We start from the raw sequence: 23,564 nt of genomic DNA, 5'->3' as shown, positions 1-23,564 counted from the left end.
CCCTAAATTTATGTCACTTCTAAAAATGCTTTATGCCTCTCCTAAATCTTCGGTATTGACCAATCATGATCGCTCTGCCCCTTTTCTGTTGCAACGCGGTACTAGACAGGGATGCTGCCTCTCCCCTATGCTTTTCGCCCTGGCCCTTGAGCCTCTGGCTATTTCCATCAGAGCCAGTCCCTTAATTGCTGGAATAAAGTGTGGCATAACTGAATGCACTGTTGGCCTGTACGCAGATGACGTGATACTGACTTTGTCGGATGTAAGGTCGTCCCTCCCCTCTTTTCTGGACCTCATTCAAAAATTTGGCCGGCTCTCTGGGTTTACTATTAATTGGGATAAAAGTATACTTATGCCCCTCTCCGATGGTCTCGACTCCAGTTTTCTTGACAGTTTGCCTTTTAAAACCACCACTGACCACTTTAAATATTTGGGGATTAATATTCCTAGGAATCCTAAGCTTCTGTTTAAACTAAATTATACTGTCATGATCGACAAGCTTAAGATAATGATAGATAAATGGAAACTCCTCCCCATTTCTCTAATTGGTCGCGTTAATGTTATTAAGATGGTAGTACTCCCTAAGTTTCTCCATATATTCCAAAATGTTCCCATATTTCTTACAGCTGCTTTTTTTAAGCTGATAGATTCTATCATTATCCCCTTTATCTGGGACAACAAGCCACCTCGTATTTCCAAATTGCATTTGCAGAAACCCACGTCCGATGGCGGCCTCGGCCTACCAAACTTTCGTCATTATTACTGGGCCTGTAACGCCAGAGCTTGGGTCTTCTGGAATTATACAGTGGCATCGTCCTCCCAGGGGAGTTCCCTCTGTCCCCGCTGGCCTGAGATCGAATCCCGCGCCGTCCTGTCTCTTACTGGAGCCTCCTTGTCAGCCATTTTATTCTCGAATCTAAATCTGTCTACCAGACTGTTTAAAGATAATTTTGTTTTGCGTAACTCATACAGAATCCTTAAACAAATTAGGTGTGTGCTGGGTCTCAAGGATCTTTCCATCTATGCTCCAATATGTTGGAATTTGTGTTTCAAACCTGGCTTGCTGGACGGAGTGTTTACATGCTGGTCGGATAAGGGCTTATCCATCATTGCAGATCTTTATGTTGATAATCAATTTGCTTCATTTACTCAACTACAAGCCAAATTTGATCTCCCACCCAGCCATTTATTCCGGTACTTCCAAATTAGAGATTATGTTAAACAATCCTTCCATCAACTTGAATCTATGCCCAGCCAACATAACTTCTATGTACTCCTGACTAAATCCCCAACTTCAAAACATTTAATCTCCCATTTTGTTGACCTTTTTCGTCCTGAAGCCCCCTCCTCTCATACTAAAGAGGCTTGGATTAATGACATCGGTGAAGACATCTCGGACGAGCTGTGGTCGGCTGCCTTAAGCAGGGTGAAGAATTGCTCCATCAATGCTCGACTTCAACTCATCCAATTTAAAGTCATTCATCGCCTTCATTTTTCTAAGACCAAACTGAATAGCATATTTCCCACTGTATCTCCCACCTGTGATAGATGCAAATCCGCCAATGGGACCCTTGGTCATCTTTTTTGGGCCTGCCCTGTGCTTAGGACTTTTTGGGATAGTATTTTTAATTTTTATAGTGTTGTATATAACAGACAACTGCTCTCTGATGGTTTATTGGTGATTCTTAACTGTTCTGAACATACCTTGTCTCTTCCAAAAGTATTCCAAAAGGCACTCGCGTTTGGTCTGGTTGTTGCAAAACGTGTCATATTGCGGGAGTGGAAGTCACCCTCACCCCCTTGTTTTATAAGGTGGTTAAATGACATGGTTTCATGCATCTACCTTGAGGAAGTACGTTACAACTTGGCTGGAGCCCAGCCTATGTTCTACAAGATCTGGGGCCCTTTCATGGAACATATCAGGAATTGACTATTTATCTTTGATTTACGTGGACATGATCCTCCCACGCCTCTCTCGCTCTACAGTCACATGGGTCTCCCGGCCTCCTGGCTGACCCCAGCTTTCCCTGATTATAGCCTGGACTGACTAACCTTTGTATCCCTTTTTATATTTCCACATGTGTGTTTATATATGTTTATATGTGAAGACTTACTTTTATCTTATTTATTATTACTATTATTACTTTTTCTTTCTACTGAACTGGCAGCTGTTGGGTGTTCTGTTTGTATGTTGTTTTGTGTGTTACTAAACTGAAAACAAACTATAAATAAAATATTAAAAAAAAAAAAATTGATAATTTTCCTCAAGTAAACTGCGGTGGTGCCGCTTTATTTTAACTAGTGCAAATATAATTACAGTAAGTATTTAAAATTCTTACTGGCCTTGCGCCTTCATATTTATCTGATCTGATCTTCTTATGTTCTTATCATTACTTATTAACTTATGCATTTTCATTGTTGTAACTGTACACTTTATTTATCTTATCTTACAGGCCTTTAATGTTATATTTTAAAGTTTTAGTTTTTTTTTTAACCCCAGTGTTTCCCCAGGGGGGTCCTCCACACTGGGGACTGTATCAGGTCTGCTGCTGGGGGCGCTGTTCGCAGGTCCCCTTTGGCCCGGCTGATTGTGGGGCTTCCCATAGATATTGGCGGGGAGGTGGGGGGTGGGGGGGTGGGGTGTCTCCGGGTGCTGGCGCCACCAAAGGTCATAGCCTGCAGCTCCTCCCTCCTTAGAGTGATGCTGAGAAACTTGTCCATACATTTATAACTTCTAGGTTGGACTATAGTAGTTCCCTATTGTCAGAATGTCCCAATAATTCTCTTAAAAACCTCCAGCTGGTATAAAATGCTAAATCAAGAGTTCTGACAGAAACCAATAAAAGAGAAGATTATATTTCTCCCATATCAGCTTCTCTTCATTGTCTCCCTGTCACGGTCCCTCCCTCTCCTGCTCGGCTCTCAGCCTGATTGAGGACGGCTGTGGTGGAGCGCAGCTGGCCGCAATCAGTAATCAGCCACAGGATAAAGTCTGGCTCTCCCCACAGCTCCGACGCTGGGTCATTACCTGCGGTTCCCCGACAAATGTACACCTCTGCCCACGCTCTGTCTCTCTCTCCCCGGCCATCGGACTTCCTCGCCTGCTCCATCTTCCTCCCCTAACTCAGGAACTACTCGTCTTCCCTCCTCCGCTCTGCACTCCCTCCGTCTGCCTGGATTCTGCCTGCTCCTCCCCTCCTGCCACAGCTCGGCCACCGGTTTCCATCCGTCCCGTCCCCGCCTCGTCTCCTAATCTCCCCCCGGACTGCTAACGTGAGTCACCTCTCCCCGTTTAGTTCAGTTTAGCCCCCACCACGACTGCAAAACCGTCGCTGTTAGTTCAGTTTAGTTTCCCCGTTCTGTTTAATTCCCTGTGCCTTCCGCGTGGAGTGATTTTGTGTTATTATTTTTTTATAACTCCTTATGTGTTTTATAGTAAACAAAACCAAAACAAAACACAAGAACAATGTGTAGTGGGGCACTACTTTTGTAACAAAAATTAAGTTACAACAGAGTACAGGGTCTCTACATGGAGCAGCAATTCAAAACCAATGCACTCCAATGCCATTCCAAAGCCAGAATTGTATTTTATAATGCTAACTTTAAGTTCGGCTACCAATTTGGGCATCATATTTATCCATATTATATTATCCATATTATTGTGATAATACGGATAAGAAAAAGTAAATGATGGCAAAAAGTGCAATTGGAAGGTGTGTTGGATCGCAAATTTAGAATTTTTCCACTAAACTTATTGGGTAAATAAGTCAAAAGAAATGTTGGTTTAACCCAATGCTTTTCAATGAGCCTCATGGCCTTAATTTTGGCACAACCAATCCAACGATCCCCAGTGCACTTCAATTCCCTGCAGAAACCCTGTGGGTAATATAGTGGATCCATTTCTCCCATCTCCTCTCAAATTTGTTTACTGTCAGTCTTAAGTAATGAGTCATTCTTTCCATTATGTAGATTTTGTCCATAATTTCTCTTCACTGTGTCACAGCTATAACGCCACTTTTCAGCCAGTTTCTGGTAATAGTTTTCTTGCAGGCCAGCAAGATCACTTTGTAGAGGTAGACATCTTCCGAACGTATCTCCCCATTAGGTCGTAATCCCAAGTACGAAGTCTGCGGATCATTTGATATTTTGTAGCCCAAGATTTCTTCAATTATCTTTGCTATATTCTCCCAAAAAGGTCTAATGTTTGAACAGGTCCAAAATATATGAGAATGATTGGCATCTATGTTACCGCATAATCTCCAGCATGGTTGTAAAGTTTTCAGCTGCTTACTTTTGATGTGTGGAGTTATAAAATATCTTATGTTTTTCCAGCCATATTCTCTCCATTGTCTGGAGCTGGTTGAAGCATGCTGTAAAAGACAAATAGAATGCCAATCATCCTCTGACAATTGAAGTTGTAATTCAGTTCCCCACTTTTGTTTTACATATAGAGAATTAGTTCTATTGTAGTTATGTAAACATTTGTATAATTTAGATACAATTTTTGGTGGCAATTTTTTATATGCCCCTGTCACCATTTCAATTAGTTCACTGCCCTCTTGGGAAAGATGTATCTGTATTTCTGAATTAAAGAAGTGTCTTAATTGAAAATACCTAAAAAGATCTGAGTTATCCAAGTCAAATTCAACTTTTACTTTTTCGAAAGATTTAAACACCGTCCCTTCAGTTAGGGTACAAACAGCTGTGATTCCCTTTGTCACCCATCTTTTAAATGTACTATCAATCCGAATCCTGAAATTGTGTGAATATGAGGGCCATACCAACAATCTACAGTCTCCTTCCAATTTGAATTTATTCACAATATCCCACCAAATCTTAAGGGTGGTTTCAATTATAGGGTTCACTTCTCTAGGTTTTAGGCTATCTTTGTCACCAAGTCTCGACTGGGGTGGGCATACATCATAGGTAAGTTCAATGCCCTTCCATTTGGAATAATATTATATTGCACACCAGTTAATCACATATTTCAACTGGGCTGCTAGGAAGTATTCCCTTAAATTTGGAAGAGCAAGACCTCCTTTCTTTTTCTCAAGCTGAAGTGTTTTAAACCTTACCCTTGGTTTTGAACCTTTCCAAATAAATCTACTCACTTGTTTGTCCCATTTTGTGAACTGTGTGTCTGATATTTTCACTTGCAAAGAGTTGAATAAATACAACAATCGGGGTAATACATTCATTTTTATCACCTCTATTCTTGAGCTGAGATCTAAGATTAAATTTGTCCATTTTGTCAAGTCTCTCTGAATTTCAGTATTTATTTTACCATAATTAACTTCATATAATGTACTCAGTTCTTTAGTCAAATAAACTCCTAGATATGTTATCTGTTCAGAATCCCACATGAGTTTGTATTTATGTCTAATTTGCTCAGTTGGTCAATAATTAATACAGAGTACTTGAGTTTGTTATATTTAATTTATATCCAGATAACCTACCAAAATCTTTTAAAATTTGTAAAAGTCTGGGGAATGACTGACCAGGTTTTTGGAGATATACTATAATGTCATCTGCAAAGAGACCAATCCTTTGTTCGTCTTTGCCTACTGCTACTCCAGTTGTTTGTCGTATGTACTGGGCCAGGGGCTCTATAAACAAGGCAAAGTGGGCAGGGCTTAAACAGCAGTCCTGTCTAGTCCCTCTGAAAAGTTCAAATCTATCAGAAAGATCACCGTTTATCTTAATTCTGGCCTCAGGCTTGTTATACAAGGCTTTTATGCATTGAATTAAAGTGTTATTAAACCCCATTCTCTTCATGACTGCAAAAAGATAGGTCCAACCGACCCGATCAAAAGCCTTTTCGGCATCTAGGCTTACTAAGGCTGTTGCAACTTTTTGTTTTTGGGCTTCGTGAATTATGTGTAATGTTGTAACGTCTTATGTTGTCCTGTGTTTGTCATCCCTTTATAAATCCTGTTTGGTCCTCGTCTATTAAGTCTGGTAGCAAAAGCTCTAGTCTTCTCGCAATTATGGAGGTGAATAATTTATAGTCAACAAATAGAATGGATACTGGGCGATATGATTCACAATACTCTTTGTTTTTCCCTTCTTTTAGTATAACACATAATAGCCTCCTTCCAAGAAGGAGGACTTTTGGCCTGTGTAAGTGTCCAATTGAATGAATCCAACAGTAAAGGGGATAGATCTTCTTTAAAAACTTTATACCACTCATTAGGGTAACCATCGCCACACGGACTTTTATTGTTTTTTAATCTACTGATTGCCTTATGAAGTTCTTTAGTTATTGGCTTAGTTAGCATCTCATTCTGTGTAGTCCCTATAGAGGGAAGGTCCAAGCTTAGCAAGATAATCCTCGATTTGCTATTCGTCTACTAGTGCTGACTGTACATACAGGGTTTTATAATAAGATTGGAAGATATCTTTAATTTTTCCTGGTTCAAAGTATAATTCTCTGGTAGATAGATCTCTGATTTTATTAATTGAGTTTCTCATTTGTTCTGTTCTTAGACGCCTTGTCAATATTTTAGTCGCCTTTGGTCCGGCTTCATAAAAAGTCTGTTTTGCAAACCTTAATTTCTTCTCGATCTCTTCAGTAGCCAAGTCTGTGAGTTGTTTTTTTTATTTCTTTTATACTTCTCATCAAAGCTTCACTTTTGTCTAAGTGTTGCTTTTTCTCTAGTTCCTTCAGTTGGTCTGCTAATTTAACTTGAGTCATTTTTTTTCATTTTTTTAATATGAGCAGTTCTTGAAATCAAGTTTCCTCGCATTATTGCTTTAACAGTGTCCCATAAAATTATTGGCTCAATTTGGTCATTTTTGTTATTTTTATTATTAACAATACAGTCTTGGATTTTTTTTAAATTTCTTTGACAACCTTTTCATTATTAAGAATACCAACATTCAATCTCCACAATGATCTTTTAGTTGGATTGTCTAAGTGAATGGTGAGATGTATACAATTATGATCAGAGATATCAGCTATTCCTATGCTGCAGTCTATGACCCTATACCTATCAACGTTATTCATCAAGAAAAAATCAATCCGCGAATGGACCTTATGAGCTGCTGAATAGTGGGTATAGTCTTTCTCCAGTGGATGAAGATCTCTCCACACATCACATAGGCTTGTCGGTAACACTTTATAATAACTATACACTATTAAGCATTAGTTAAGCATAATTTAAGAATTAGTTAATCCTTAAATCCTCATGAACTCATCATGAATTCACCATTAGTAATGCATTACAAAGCATTAGTAAAGACAGTTTTAAATGTTCAACTAACACATTATTAAGCATTAGTTAAACATTAGTAAAGTGCTTAATTCATCGTTAACTCATCATTTGTAACTAATTAGTTATACATGCTTAACTAATCATGAATTCATGATCGTATGGCATTTATTATGCATTACTAAGCACTTAATAAATCCGGTTAAAAATGTTTTGTTGCTCATTGATAACCTCAGTTGTTAATACTTTCTAAAGGGTTAGCAACTGTGTTAGTATATGATTTACAAACACATATTCATACTCAATGAATAACTTATGAATGCGGTTACTACTCATGAGTTAAGTATATTCCGTGAGCCCATCTAAAGTGAGGACTATCTATGCTTTATAAAGCATTTATAAATGACACAGAAGCAAAGATATACAAAGTGTCAGTTTTATTGGTCGCAAACAATACAAGCTCTTTTAAATACACACTTTAAACAAATACAATCTATAAAATTTCAAGTAAACTTGACAAACATCTTCAAATAACAACAGTCTGTGATCGTATAAAATAGAAAAATAAAATACAAGCTCTTTTAAATACACACTTTGCAATCCTTAACATTTCAAGTAAACTGGTGAACTATCTCTTTAGGGCACACACACACCAGAGGTAAGTGGCTGCCTGATTCTGGGATTCCGCCAGTGCATTTCAATGGTGTGCCCTTGAAGTGCACAAAGTGCTTCACAGTAAAACAAATATACCGTTTTCAAATATTGCAAGACAACACTAGATAATTTCTGCAACCTGTTTGCCTCTACGGTCAGCTGCCATCTCCCCAGCGTGATATGGTTGGTTCTCTCTCCGACTTCCGCATTTCAGAAAAATAAAAAAAAAAACCCGCGGTCTCGCTCTCCAGAACCGCGGAGGAGGCTGGGACTTGTAGGACTCTGGGACATGTAGGATGCTAGTGCGCATGCTCTTACCCTCAAAAACGCTAGTGCGCATGCTCCAAAATGCAGAAGTCACGCTGCAAATATACCGTTTTCAAATATTGCAAGATAACACTAGATAATTTCTGCAACCTATTTGCCTCAACGATCAGCTGCCACCTCTCCAGCGTGACTTCTGCATTTTGGAGCATCGTCCATGCGCTCTGTGAGGCCTCTCATGTCTTCAGCCATACTGTCCAATTTACAGCTGAGCTCCTGCTGTAGAGAGGAGATATCTTTTCTCACTTTGACATTGTCCCGTTTCAGCTCAATCTTGAGAGACTCGATAGCTGCTAGCAGATCGTTTGCAGTGGTGCTGGTTATGCTACGATTAGCATTAGCCTGTTTTCCTGCGGAGCTAGTTTTCAACGACGAGGTGTTCCTATCTCGCGCTTTAGACATTTTCGCATTTTTCTATTTGATGAACCTTATAGTTAGAGCTGCTCAGGATCACCTGAGCAATCCCTTATTTATGGTGCTGTAGGTTTAGACTGCAGGCTCTCTATCTCAACACACAGTTATTAGATCACCATTACATGTCACTAACTCTGTGTTTCTCCCCAAGTTCCTGTGCTTGTTCTCTCCACAGGTGTCTCTGGAGCTACATCTCTGATCTGCTGTATTTGGCCTCACCAACCTCCAGAATGTTCATTGTTTTGTTTGTACTGTTTGTGTGTTCTCCATCTCCACCCCAACTCTTTCTGCTATCCCCTACCTCACCCTAACCGGTCAAGGCAGATGGCTGCCTTGCCTGACCCTGGTTCTGTTGGAGGACTCAAAACTTGGGAAAGTTTCACAACAACTGAGGCTGGGGTCAGTGTATCAAGAACCACCATAAAGACGTTTTCAGGAAAGACACTACAACTTTTGCATTCCTAATATTAAGCTACTCTTGAAACAGAGATAACATCAAAAAGTGCCTTACCAGGACTAAGAAGAAGAAAAAAACTCAACTGTTGCTCAGTGGTCCAAAGTTCTCTTCTCAAATAAAAGCACATTTTAAATTTTACTTCAAGATCAAGGTTCAGATGAAAGTAAATTTAGCGTTTTCTTTAATTTTAAAGCCTGAGAGTGTAGAAGAAGAGTGAGTAGCACAGAACCAAGGTGATTGAAATCCAGTGTGAAGTTTTTAGTATGTGATGATTTGGGATGTCTAACTTCTGGTGTTTGTCCACTGTGTTTTCTCAAGTCAGCACAGCCTTCTTAGAGCACTTCATGGTTCCATCTGCTGACAAGCTTTATGGAGATCAGAGTTTTCCCAAGAAGTATTAGTAGCCTGCACTAGAAATAAAGTAGCCTGCACCACTCTTGCATAACGGAGGTGTGCACAATCTAGGGGGGTTTGGGGGCATGCCCCCCCAAGAAAATTTTGATTTTTTAGTGCTATTTGGTGGCCTCTGGTGCATTTTATTTGTGTAATTTAACATTTTTCTAGCACTTGGTTTTGTCATGTGATTTGTGTATTTAAGTACATTTCATCAAAATGTGAGTTTTAAGTACACAATTTTCATGCAAACTGCACTTTCACCAGTAGTATGTGTGTCTGGTCTCTTAGTAAACCTCTGTAGTATGCTGTCTGGCTTGTAACATAACTGCATGTTTAGCATAGATGTTGTGCATCTTTCTGTATGTTTGGTTTTGGGAAAATATTAATTAACCTAATTTAATGACTATGTGTGAGACCTTAACTACGGGACTTATGGGAACCTAGGCACTCCAAGCAGCTCTGGGAATGAAACAAACTAACATCAACATATGGTAAGTAAATCGTGTTTTGTTTATTCACTCAGACTGCTGGTGGCTGAGTGACTGCTAGCTCTGAAAACAAAAAGTCATTGATTATTATACAGCAGATCAGAACATAAATTCAAAATTCAAAATGTCCAGAATATTTTTATAAGTCCAGATGTTAAAAAAAATTGGCCAGGACTTCCCCTGTATTTTATCATTTCACTCATCTTACAAAATATTTACAATCATTTAGAGCATTAATGAAAAAGGCTAAATTAGATCCATATGGGTAGCACCCAGAATATTTTCCAAGTCCAGACATGCAAAAAAAATTGGGCAGCATTTCTCCTGTATTCTGTCATTTCATTCATTCATAAAAGGTAATTGAACAAATCTATGAAATGTTTACATTCATGGGATTTGTTTCAGTAAATTTTAGTAATGTCAAATCATAGTTCGCAAGCAAAAAAAAGTGGTAAACACCTGTTCTCTGTTTTTTAGGAAGCCCAACATGGTCTTCTGGCCCTTGCCAATCTCCTGCTTCCTCTCTGAGGACATTCTCATTCATGAATCAAACAATCCCCAAACAATTCCCTCCAGAAATGTTGCAATCGTGCAAAATCAACCAATCTCCGCGAATTTTGCGCGGTCTTGCAATTTTGTCCAATCACCTCAACTTTCCCGCAATTTTGGCCCGCCTCCCGTGAGTTCCACCAATCATAGCAGCTCCCAGCGAAAACGTAATGCACATACATCACCGAATTCACTTCCTGTGTATGGTTTGAAGATGCAGACGTGCGATACTAATGTCTCTCATTTACCAATAAAAATTACTGCTGAAGACCATGATAAACAATTAATTCACTGATGTTCTTCACCAAAGCGGAGCTAAACTGTTTTACAACCGTGCAATATTGTGGTGGAATACAAAAAAGAAAAAGAAAATCATCGATTGATACACAATTTTTAAAAAAAGAATCACGAAACATATTAGAACGGCTGGTAGCACTTTATAATAACTATACACTATTAAGCATTAGTTAAGCATTGGTTAAGCATAATTTCAGCATTAGTTAATCCTTAAATCCTCATGAACTCATCATGAATTCACCATTAGTAATGCATTACAAAGCATTAGTAAAGACAGTTTTAAATGTTCAACCAACACATTATTAAGCATTAGTTAAACATTAGTAAAGTGCTTAATTTATCGTTAACTCATCATTTGTAACTAATTAGTTATACGTGCATAATTAATCATGAATTCATGATCTGTATGACATTTATTATGCATTACTAAGCACTTAATAAATCCGGTTAAAAATGTTTTGTTGCTCATTGATAATCTCAGATGTTAATACTTTATAAAGGGTTAGGAACTGTGTTAGTATATGATTTACAAACACATATTCATCCTCAATGAATAACTTATTAATGCGGTTACTACTCATTAGTTAAGTATATTCCGTGAGCCCATCTAAAGTGAGGACTATCTATGCTTTATAAAGCATTTATAAAGGACACAGAAGCAAAGATATACAAAGTGTCAGTTTTATTGGTCCCAAACAATACAAGCTCTTTTAAATACACACTTTAAACAAATACAATCTATAAAATTTCAAGTAAACTTGACAAACATCTTCAAATAACAACAGTCTGTGATCGTATAAAATAGAAAAATAAAATACAAGCTCTTTTAAATACACACTTTGCAATCCTTAACATTTCAAGTAAACTGGTGAACTATCTCTTCAGGGCACACACACACCAGAGGTAAGTGGCTGCCTGATTCTGGGATTCCGCCAGTGCATTTCAATGGTGTGCCCTTGAAGTGCACAAAGTGCTTTACAGTAAAACAAATATACCGTTTTCAAATATTGCAAGATAACACTAGATAATTTCTGCAACCTGTTTGCCTCTACGATCAGCTGCCATCTCCCCAGCGTGATATGGCTCTCTCTCCGACTTCCGCATTTCAGAAAAATTTAAAAAAAAAACGCGCGGTCTCGCTCTCCAGAACCGCGGAGGAGGCTGGGACTTGTAGGAATCTGGGACGTGTAGGACGCTACTGCGCATGCTCTTACCGTCAAAAATGCTAGTGCGCATGCTCCAAAATCCCAGAGTCCCAGAGTCCTACAAGTCCCAGCCTCCTCCACGGTTCTGGAGAGTGAGACCGCGCGGGTTTTTTTTAATTTTTCTGAAATGCGGAAGTCGGAGAGAGAGCCATATCACGCTGGAGAGATGGCAGCTGATCGTAGAGGCAAACAGGTTGCAGAAATTATCTAGTGTTATCTTGCAATATTTGAAAACAGTATATTTGTTTTACTAAAAGAGCTTGTATTGTTTGGGACCAATAAAACTGACACTTTGTATATCTTTGCTTCTGTGTCCTTTATAAATGCTTTATAAAGCATAGATAGTCCTCACTTTAGATGGGCTCACGGAATATACTTAACTAATGAGTAGTAACCGCATTAATAAGTTATTCATTGAGGATGAATATGTGTTTGTAAATCATATACTAACACAGTTGCTAACCCTTTATAAAGTATTAACATCTGAGATTATCAATGAGCAACAAAACATTTTTAACCGGATTTATTAAGTGCTTAGTAATGCATAATAAATGTCATACAGATCATGAATTCATGATTAATTATGCACGTATAACTAATTAGTTACAAATGATGAGTTAACGATGAATTAAGCACTTTACTAATGTTTAACTAATGCTTAATAATGTGTTGGTTGAACATTTAAAACTGTCTTTACTAATGCTTTGTAATGCATTACTAATGGTGAATTCATGATGAGTTCATGAGGATTTAAGGATTAACTAATGCTGAAATTATGCTTAACCAATGCTTAACTAATGCTTAATAGTGTATAGTTATTATAAAGTGCTACCGAACGGCTGAAATGACCAGACAAATCAGCATGATGGAAACTGTTGCATCCAGATCCGTTAGAGTATTGAAAGAATGAGGCAAATTAGATTAATTATTCCACCAAAGAGTAGAGAGAAATGTCCGTGTTGTCCGGAGGGTCGACCACCGCCTGAGCGGGACGAGACCCCGGGCAACACGCTCCGTGGTTGGACAACTGGGGGAGACGGGGCGTGTCGGTCTTGCTGCTGAGAGCCACGGCGGAGTTATTTGACGATCAGCGTGTGTGAATCATTTCCTTGTTACCCACATCACTCAAAACGGACTCAGGGATTTGAATTAAGTTTTCAGGGTCGGTCAGAAATGACACAAGGACCAAGTGATTAGACTTCGGCAGCAACCTGCGGACAGATGAGCGGTAATCCGCGATTCCGCGGGCTGCGGTCGCTCTCGGAAAACACTGCTTCCACTCCCCACTTATCTGTACTCAGATGAACCTAAAAAAACTCAAAGTTCTCCGATAACCCCATAGTCCAAAACATGATAAGGGTCTGGCAGGAAGTAGAGGAAATATCTAAAGGATTCGCCCCCCCTTTCCTGTTTCAGCCCAATCTGGGGTAATCATTTTTTCACCCCAGGAAAATTGGATGTAGGTTTTATACTGTGGGCAGACAGAGGGGTGAAACAAATAAAAGACATTTATGGTAATAATAGGAATATTTTAACATTCAAAGAGCTGATTAGGAACTACAATATCCCTCGTAAACATTTTTTCAAATATCTCCAATTAAGGAGCTTCATTAGAGCAAATCAAAATCAATACAGGTTGTGCCCTTCCCTGACCCTATTGGAGACAACTCTTATAAAAATCCTTTTGGAAAGGACATCATCTCTGAATTTTCTGACTTATTGAAAGCCTCCTCAACTGAGTCTTCTGACTCTAAGTTTAATGCATGGAAATCTGATTTACAGGAGGACTTAACATGCATAGTGCATGTAAGGCAGCTCAGACAGGGACAAGTAATACTCGCTTAAAACTCCTACAGTACAACTGGCTGATGAGGGTGTATACCACTCCAGAAAAAATTAACAAATTTAATGTGAACATTCCAGACACTTGCAATAGATGTGGTATAAATAAGGGCACAATCTTTCACTGCCTATGGCAGTGTCCACGAGTGAGGGAGTTTTGGGAAGAGGTTAGATTAAATGTGCAAGACATCATTTCAATCAGATTACAGCGAGATCCCAAACTCTTCCTACTTGGTCTTTACCCAGTTGTGCATAATGTGAAACATCATGAAAGAATGTTTTTAAATATGTTTTTTAAAAGCAAAGAGGACAATAGCCTTAACATGGAAAAGTACAAGTAAGCCGGGTATTGCAATGTGGTTTAGAGAACTGTCTTCCTGCCTCCCACTGAAGAAAATTTCTTACATTCTCAAGAATAAACAGAAGACATTTCAAAAAATATGGGGTGTAGTGAGACCTCCAGGTTTAAGTGACCAAAACATTCCACAGGAACATCATCTCACAGAAAAAACAAATTCTCTCCTCTCAGAAAGCTTAAACAAACAGACTAAGAGCCAAAGTGGATTTTTATGGCTTCAGAGACATCTGTAACTTCCACCAAAAGCCTCGTAAAATTCATTTACGGGGACCTGTGACCTGGCCAGAAAACCCCCTTTTGCAGACTCTCACATGTATTGTTGTATTTGTATGTTTTCCTGTATTTCTAACTTCACATACAGACCTTTTTGCAGAGAACTGTTAACACCTTTAAATTTAATTACCATTTAAATGTTTGTGGTCCACACCAACAGAACTTTCACACCTTCTTAAGGAACTGAACTGTTGTTTGCAACTCTGAAAAGTGCTTTGATGAACTAAGGGTCCTCTCAGCTGGATTTCTGCTCCTATCCCTGTCTGCCATCAAGATAAGCAGGGTCATAAATATTCTAATGACCTGCTCCTCACCTCTGCAGAGGCTGGCAGAGACTTTCTCCTTTGCCCAGTCACAGAACTTCTAAAACTCATGTCTCAGAAATGTATTTTGTTATTCTGTGTTTACAAAAGATATAGTGAGATGTCAACATGCATCTTGAACCAACTCCCGTTTTTCTAGCTGGTTTAAATCAAAAGTTAGGAAACTCATGGCTCATTGCCTTTCAGATTCATTTTGCTTCCACAGCTCAACATTGCCACTTTTTGACGTCGGAATGCCATGACATTATCGAGGTTTTCACTGTATTAACCATAAAACTTTGCTTTATTCAGGTTTCAGGGCTATACGGCCCTGTCTCCCCATCATCACCCTTTTGCCTGCCTCCCCTGCTCTCCAATCTTTTTTTTTAATGCACCACACACACTCACCTTGGGGGTAGGTCTGGGTTGGCTGATGCCCCCCCAGCCTCCCCACTTTTAATGCACCACATGACACTCAGGGTTACACTATCACGGTGCTGGGATAATGTTTCCCGTTAGGGATCGGGAGACGTATTAATAGGAGAGTAATGGGTGGGTTTCACAGTTATGGCCTCACTGGTGGGATCTGGCCCCCCATACGGCTATGGAGCGGCGGGGTGCACCATCATCCGTGTTGCTGTGGCTGGGGGTCCCCGGGGCCGGGGGGCCGTGGCCTGTGGGGGTTCTCCTGCGTGTCCGACTGGTCCCGGCTGGTGTGGTGGCTCTTGCTGGGCTGCGGGTTCTGGATTGGCTGTCCCGGTGGGTGCTGTGGCTGTGGCGCAGGCTGGTGGTGTGTGGTGGCTCTGTCCTGGTGGGGGGGTTGGTTCGCGTCGCGGGATGTGGGGGCCTTGGGTGTGCTGTGCTCGCCCGGGGGCTGGTGCGGGTGGGTATGCGGGGTGCCCCCCCATTGGCGTTGCCGGGCCCCACCGCTCTGTCCATTTTTGCCCTCTGGAGTCGCATTGGGTCCCGGCTCTGGTTCCCTCTGGCCGGCCTCCTGTGGCGGCCTGCCCGGTGATGGGCTGGTTGCCGTCCCTTCGGTGGGGCGCTCTGCCCCCTGTGTCTGGCTTCCTGGCTGCTTGGGGCCGTCGGCCCCCCTGGGGGTGGGGTGTGGGCGGGTGGGGTGGTGGGGTGCGGGGGTTTGGTGGGGTTGGGGTGGGCGGGGTTGGGGTTTGGGTGGCGGGTGGGTCCTCTTGCCCCGGGCTGCCTGGGTCGGTTCTGGCATGCTGGGGGTGTCGGTAGCTGCGCCCTCTTGTCTTCGGGGTTCGTGTGGTACACGGTGGCCCCGGTTGCTCTCTGGGGGCGCTGCCCCGTGGCTCCTCGGCCTGTGGGGGGGGTGCCCTGTCGGCTTGGCACTGCATTGCTGTGATGGCTGTTCTGGGCTTCGGGGTCTTTCACACTTGCATGTGCATGTTTGCTCAGGTCCCACCAGCTCCTGTTGAGTTCCGCTGTTAAGCAGTGATGGGACCCGCCGGAATGTGCTGAGACTCTCTCCAGAGTCTAATCTCACACTAAACCCTCTCTCCTTTTCTCTAGTATCTTCCTCTGGTATCTTCTGGCCTATTCCACTCTATACTAACATGACACCCACAACTATGGTGTTCAGTACTGTCTGGCAAATTATTCATTTATTTATTTATTGTTTGTTTGTTTGGTTTTCTGTTCTCTTGTGTATGTGTTTGCTTGTTTGTCTTATTGAAGGGTAATTATTAGTTGGGAATAACACAACACCTGATATTCTTCAGATGTAGTAGCACCGCTTGCTAGTCCCTGTCCCTGTCCGTCCCCTCTCGTCCTGTCCACCCTTTGTTTCCCCTCACATCACCACTGAGGTGGAGCACTGCCCTCCCTGGCTCTTAACCCTTTAAGCTGCAGTCAATTCCAGCTGTTTTCAGTACAAAAAATCGCTAATATTCTATTTTTAAATTAAAAAAATGACGAAAAATACAGGGAATATTGGACGCGCATCGCGAGGTGCATTTCCTTGAAAACGACCGATTCGTGGATTTTATACCAACTGTATAATCGCGTTTGCAGCCATCGGACATTCTTGAAATTCCTATGCAAATTAGTAAGTGTACCGCCGGCGGTACACCTACTACGCACTGAAGCGCAAAGGGTTAAACAGGGAAATGTAATAAAGAGTGTCAGCTTAGCTTTCAGGGAGGGCTGGTGATGGTCACACGCATGCACTAAATAATAAGATATTTGGCTGCAAGACTAAAATATGCATTAATCTCATAAAGTGTTGACACGCCTTCCATGGAGTTAAACAATGAGAATAAATGCAGACAAAAAGGAAGAAAAAAAAATATGGGGTCGATTTATCCACTATACTAAAAACAAAGATCTATCTCATTTGTTGAACGAATGTGGAGCAGAATAATTACACCCTCTGCTAAACTCTGTTCCTTTATTCGAGAATCGCTTGATGGTACAGCAAGGAAAATTGAATGGTCTCATGAACTTATATCTTTACGAAAGCACTCTGTTAGTCGCCATGTTTTGTTTGTTTTCGATTCAGTTTTGTCTGACTTGTTAGAGTGACCAAATGTGAGTAAAGGGGAAAACCTAATACAGGGTTTTAATACACTGCTCAAAAAAATTAAAGGAACACTTTGAAAATACATCATATTTCAATACGGGGAAAAAACAAACTGGATATTTACATTGATATGGACTGGATAATGTGTTAGGAATGAAAAGATGCCACATTTTTTGATGGAAATGAAAATTATCAACCCCCAGGAGGGCTAAATTCAAGACATTCCAAAATCAAAGTGAAAAATTGATGTGGCAGACTGGTCCATTTTCTGAAAGTCGTTGGCAGCAACTCAAAATGGTATTCAGTAGTTTGTATGGCCTCCATGTGCTTGTATGCATGACTAACGATGCCGGGACAAGCTCTGAATGAGACGACAGATGGTGTCCTGGGGTATCTCCTCCCAGATCTGAACCAGGGCATCACTGAGCTCCTTGACAGTCTGAGGAGCAACCTGATGGTGTCGGATGGAACAAAACATAATGTTCCAAAGGCGTTCTATTGGATTTAGGTCAGGTGAGTATTGGGGCCAGTCAATGCTGTCAATTCCTTCATCCTTCAGGAAGTGCCTGCATCCTCTTGCCACATGAGGCCAGGCATTGTCGTGCACCACAAGGAACTCAGGACCATTGCACCAGTGTAGGGTCTGACAATGGGTCAAAGGATTTCATCCTAATACCTAATGGCAGTCAGAATGCCGTTGTCCAGCCTGTAGAGGTCTGTGCGTCCCTCCATGGATATGCCTCCTCAGACCATCACTGACCCACCACCAAACCAGTCATGCTGAACAATGTTACAGGCAGCATAACGTTCTCCACGGCTTCTCCAGACCTTTCCATGTCTGTGACGTGCTCACAATGAACCTGCTCTCATCTGTGAAAAGCAAAGGGCACCATTGGCAGACCTGCCATTTCCTGTGTTCTATGGCAAATGCTAATCAAGCTCCACGGTGTCAGGCAGTGAGCACAGGACCCACTAGAGGATATTGGACCCTCAGACCTTCCTCATGAAGTCTGTTTCTGATTGTTTGGTCAGAGACATTCACACCAGTAGCCTGCTGGAGGTCATTTTGTAGGGCTATAGCAGTGCTCACCCTGGTCCTCCATGCACAAAGGAGCAGATAGCTGTCCTACTGATGGGTTGAGGACCTTCTGCATCCCTGTCCAGCTCTCCTCGAGTAACTGCCTGTCTCCTGGAATCTCCTCCATGCTCTTGAGACTGTGCTGGGCAACACAGAAAACCTTCTAGTAATGGCACGTATTCAGTGGCGTATCCAGGACTTTTTTACCGGGGTGGCCTTGATGGGACACAAAGCTAGTGTGGGGTGGCTATGGCATAGCGGAGTTTAATGCCATGTACGCAGCCGACCACAGTTCAAACCCCAGTACTTTGCTGCATGTGACATCCCCTCTTTCTCCCATGATTTCTTGTCTCATAAGTGTTGAATAAAGGTGTCTATTCTGGTTTATTTTTAAATTCCATTTCCCATTATTACAGTCCTCAATTATATCTGGTTATTTTAACTACTCTAAATCAGTAAAATATGTTCAGGATAGGGTACAAATTTTCTAAGAGCCATTTCCTTGGATTAAAGTCCTCATCTCTTCACAAATTAGATTAGATTAGCAAAATTCAACTGCTCTCAACTCATCCTGTAGAATAACATTATCAGTCATCAGCTCATCAACTGTGTCACCTGTATTGTTGCTTTACTAACTGAAGCGTCATCTTGTACCAATTACTGCAGTAAGTTGCTAGGAACGCTAGATTCATAACATCGAATTTTAAACAAAAAATTGTCTCAGATTAGTTATTTCACCGGTAAGCAGCTGTGTAATACACAGGATGATGTAGAGAGCTGGTTAGATCATGGGTAGAAGCCAGACACGGAGCTGATGGGGTTCTATCCATCTTCTCGGCGTTTATTTCACTCTAGCTATGACAACCTGCTAACAATATATTATTCCTTACATACATCTTACATGTGAAAAGTAACCCCACGAGCTCTTGTTTCCTTACAGCGCTCATTAGAGCATCCATAGGCTGAACAGAAGTCCGGCATCTAAGGGTTGAGTGGCAAAACCAGCATTGTAAAAAAATATCCGAGCACCTTGCATAGTAGCTACACGTGTGATGTTTCTATCATTGATTGACAGAATATCTGTTATTCGTGTTGACGAACTTGACCAACCATGGGCGTAACCACCATCTCAGAAGTGAGGGGGACAAATTTTTCAGAGCGATTTATCATTCTCTTACATTTAATTGCACCGTCCTTAGTGGCTAAAGAACCACATAATCCCTAACAGCCACAGTACAATACCAGGGGACCAACTAGGCTAGTTCTTTAAACTATAAAGTATAAAACTTTAAACTATAAAATCTAAAGTTTTAGTGGCCAAACTCTAGTTGAGTTGACAACAATGTCCCTTGAACATCTACTGGACGAGTAGCCAAAGGTGCCAAACACTGAACATGAAATGATCAGTACTGCCTGGTTTCTCCCTGCAATAGATATCATATTTTCAGGAAGTTATAATCTCTCCTTACCTGTAAAGACCCTACATCCTTGTCCCTGCTGCTGGCCTCTGATCCATCTCCTCCCTGACTCTGCTCTTTCGGTTATGGCAATAAACATTAAAAATGTGGTAAGAAAAATTCTGAAATAGCATTAGGAAGAGTAAAAATGGCAGTAGAATTTAACCTCAAAATCACTTTAACCCATAGATACATATTTTTTTCTCAGCCACTTATATATTTTTTCACCTCTGCAGACCCTGCATGGTCAATATTACTGCTGGCCGCCGCCTCTGGTCCATCTCCTGCCTGACTCTGCTCTTTGTTATGGAAATAATCATTTAAAAAATCTGAAAATCAAAATTCTGAGATAGAATTTGAAAGAGAAGCAGTAAAAATAGTTGTAAATTTAACCACTTTTATACCATAGATAGCCTATTCTTTTTTTCTCCTCCCTGACTCTCCTCTTTTGGGACCAAAAGACTTAAATACATGGAGAGCAATTGTGAGCACATCTTCTGCCCAGAAATGAAAGAGGACTGGGTTTATTCCAAGAATAAATTAATTAGCAGTAATGTAACGGAGGCAACAGCATTTAAATTATTGTTAACTAGCTTAACATATTGATATATTGCCACGTTTTACCTTGTCATCATTTAGCTAACAAGTCTAACATTGTTTACATCCAACAAGGTCACACAACTTACACGGTTTGTTTGGAAAGAACTGTGTAAAGTTTTTTGCTTCTTGCTGGCTCTGGCTGGTTTGCTAAACATTACTCCAGACGCACGTTCAGCACTGCTCAGCACAGCAGCACGTCTCCTGTGGAACACCTGCGTTAGCATGCGCTCATGGTGCATTCAAAGACGGCTCGGGAAAACACGTTACTGGATGCTCATAACGGGTTTAGCTGTTGTAACGGCTGAAAAAAGTGCGGGGGACAGAGGGGGCAGATGTGGAAAGTGCGGGGGACATGTCCCATGCGTACCCCGCGTCCGTTACGCCCATGTGACCAACTACCTATCAGATCTGGGGTGGCCGCAGGGGTGGCCAATGAGATTTCAGGGGTGGCCCCGGCCACCCCAGGCCACCCCCTAAAATCACCATTGCACGTATTGATGTGCCATTGTGGAGGAGTTAGGCTGCCTCTCTAACCTCTGTAGGGTCCAGGTATCGCCTCATGCTATCAGTAGTGACAGTGACCCTAGCCAAATGCAAAACTATTGAAAAACTGTCAGAAAGCACAAGAAGGGAATAAAATGTCAGTGACCTGCATGTGTAAAACCAATCCTGTTTTGGGGGTTGTCTCATTGTTACCCCTCTAGTGCACCTGTTGTTAATTTCATGAACACCAAAGCAGCTGAAACTGACTAAAAACCTCCTCTGTTACTTACTTGACCAGATCAGTATCCCACATGTTTGACTGATTTGATGCAATACTTAGATTAAAAAGTGTTCCTTTAATTTTTTTGAGCAGTGTATTTCTGTTTCATCGAATGTCCCCATTCAACAAGGACCTGTGAGTCTACACATTGTCTCATTTGTCACTTTGTTGACTTTTTTTTATCTTGTTCTCTACATTTTGAAAACTCAATAAAGATATTGATGAAAAAAAAGCAATGTGAGCTTTTAGTTTTAATAAAGCCACAGCAGTTACACATAACTTGTCACGTTTTCCTTCTTTCTTTAGGGGACCAGAACAGGTGTTGTACAATGAACGTGGTGTTTTTAGATGTCAGTATCATACTAATTACATCCATGTATTATTAACAACTTTTAGAATGACAAAAAGAATCATATTGGTATCGGATCAGTATCGGATCGGTATCGGCCGATCCTCAAGGCTGCAGTATCGATATGACGTACAGGCCATAGTCACCAAAATTGAAACAAAAAAGTTTGAAATATTTCACTTTACATGTAATGAATGCAAAATATATGAAAGTTCACCTTTTTAAATAATTTTTTTAACTCGAATGTTGTTCTAATTTGTTCAGATACATTAGTACGAATCTGACACTGTTAGTATCCAAGAAGAAAGATTTGAGGAGTGAATTTTATTTAATCTAATAAAAAATAACTACTGTAATATAATGCAGCTCAACTACTAATCTACTATATACTGTAGTCATGAAGTTCAATAACTTAAATGATCCAAAAATAAATAAATAAATGACAATACCTGGAACAGAGAGGAGGCGTACAGCAAAGTTCCATCCCCGCCCAGACAGATGATGAGGTCGATGCAGTCAGAAATATCATCATAGCCTGAAGTCACAAAATCACAGCTTAATTTACCATATTGCTACTTTCACGCTGTTACATCAGAGCAATTTTTTTTTTCCTGTATTACTGAAACAAAATGAGTAAAATTTCATAAAAGCTGTTCGTGGGAGCAAAGGATGGCTTGGCCAACTTTTGACATTTTTGAGGAAGCAGTCACCCACATGTGGTCAGTGATTCATTCACTCCAAAACACAATATTGGCACAGATATGTCATGTCTTTTCTCAGACAGCCACCCAGTTGTTTAATCTGTTCTTCAAAAGCAGCTTTACACTGAATACATGTGCTTATCTTAAAGGTCAATGATACACGATAAGAAAATACTATGATATTTTAATGTGAATTGAAGTTTTGAGTAAATTTATGCGGCTCTTAAGTACATTTTAACTCAAAATACTGTTTCTGATACCATTTCTTTCTTCCAAGGGCGGCATGGCTCAGTGGGTAGAGTGGCTGTCTTGTAACTGGAAGGTTGCCGGTTCGATCCTCGGCCCATCGAGCTCAGGTCGAGGTGTCCCTGACAAGACACCAAACCCCTAATTGCTCCTGGTGGGTTGTGGTTAGCGCCTTGCATGGCAGCTTCCGCCATCAGTGTGTGAATGGGTGAATGTGACGTATCATGTAAAGCGCTTTGGATAAAAGCGCTATATAAATACAACCATTTACCATATCTTCCTGGGCAACTTAGTTCAAATACAGAACTACACTATTTCGACTTTACTTTGAGAATTGGGGACAAGAAAATAATATCCTCATTACTGTCACCTTTTCTAATGTACTTGAATGGAACCCATAACACAAAGAATAAATGATTTCAAAGTTCAGCTTATTTATTTACAAATACGTGAAAACTGCAATGCTTCCATCCTAATCAACCATCCATCCTCTATACACCGCTTTATCCTCATTAGGGTTGCGGGGGGTGCTGGAGCCTATCCCAGCTGACTCGGGCGAAGGCAGGGGACACCCTGGACAGGTCGCCAGTCTGTCACAGGGCTACATATACAGACAAACAATCACACTCGCATTCACACCTACGGGCAATTTAGAGTACTCAATTAACCTCAGCATATTTTTGGACTGTGGGAGGAAGCCGGAGTGCCCGGAGAAAACCCACGCATGCTCAGGGAGAACATGCAAACTCCCTGCAGAAAGATCCCAGGCCCACCCCGGGATTCGAACCAGGGATCTTCTTGCTGCAAGGCGAAAGTGCTAACCACTACGCCGCTGAGCAGCCCCCTAATCAACCAAAATGTTGGAAATAAATACACATAAATAACAATGTGGATAAATTTTTTTTAAATTCTGAACAGGGTAAAATGAACATTTTCTTTCTCTATCAATATTTTAAACTTGTAGAGTCTTCTTTGCCAATACTGTAATGGCCATAAAATGGTAAAAACCAAAGCACACCCTCTAAAGAGGGAAGTCATGAAATGCTACCATAACAAGC

The 23,564-nt window shown here is 40.9% G+C and overlaps 1 protein-coding gene across 1 annotated transcript in view; it reads right to left on the bottom strand.

The window, feature by feature from the left end:
* Positions 1-23,564, bottom strand: part of nadkb (NAD kinase b) — a 47,325-nt gene that overhangs the window by 14,705 nt on the left and 9,056 nt on the right. Inside the window, 1 exon segment of the mRNA XM_051953433.1 lies at positions 22,009-22,094. Within this exon segment, the coding sequence (XP_051809393.1) occupies positions 22,009-22,094 (86 nt within the window).

Source organism: Acanthochromis polyacanthus, chromosome 9 (genome assembly GCF_021347895.1).
Source record: "Acanthochromis polyacanthus isolate Apoly-LR-REF ecotype Palm Island chromosome 9, KAUST_Apoly_ChrSc, whole genome shotgun sequence".
Classification (NCBI taxonomy): domain Eukaryota; kingdom Metazoa; phylum Chordata; class Actinopteri; family Pomacentridae; genus Acanthochromis; species Acanthochromis polyacanthus.
Note: the sequence above shows the minus strand (reverse complement) of the source record. Positions and strands in the feature narration are given on the sequence as shown.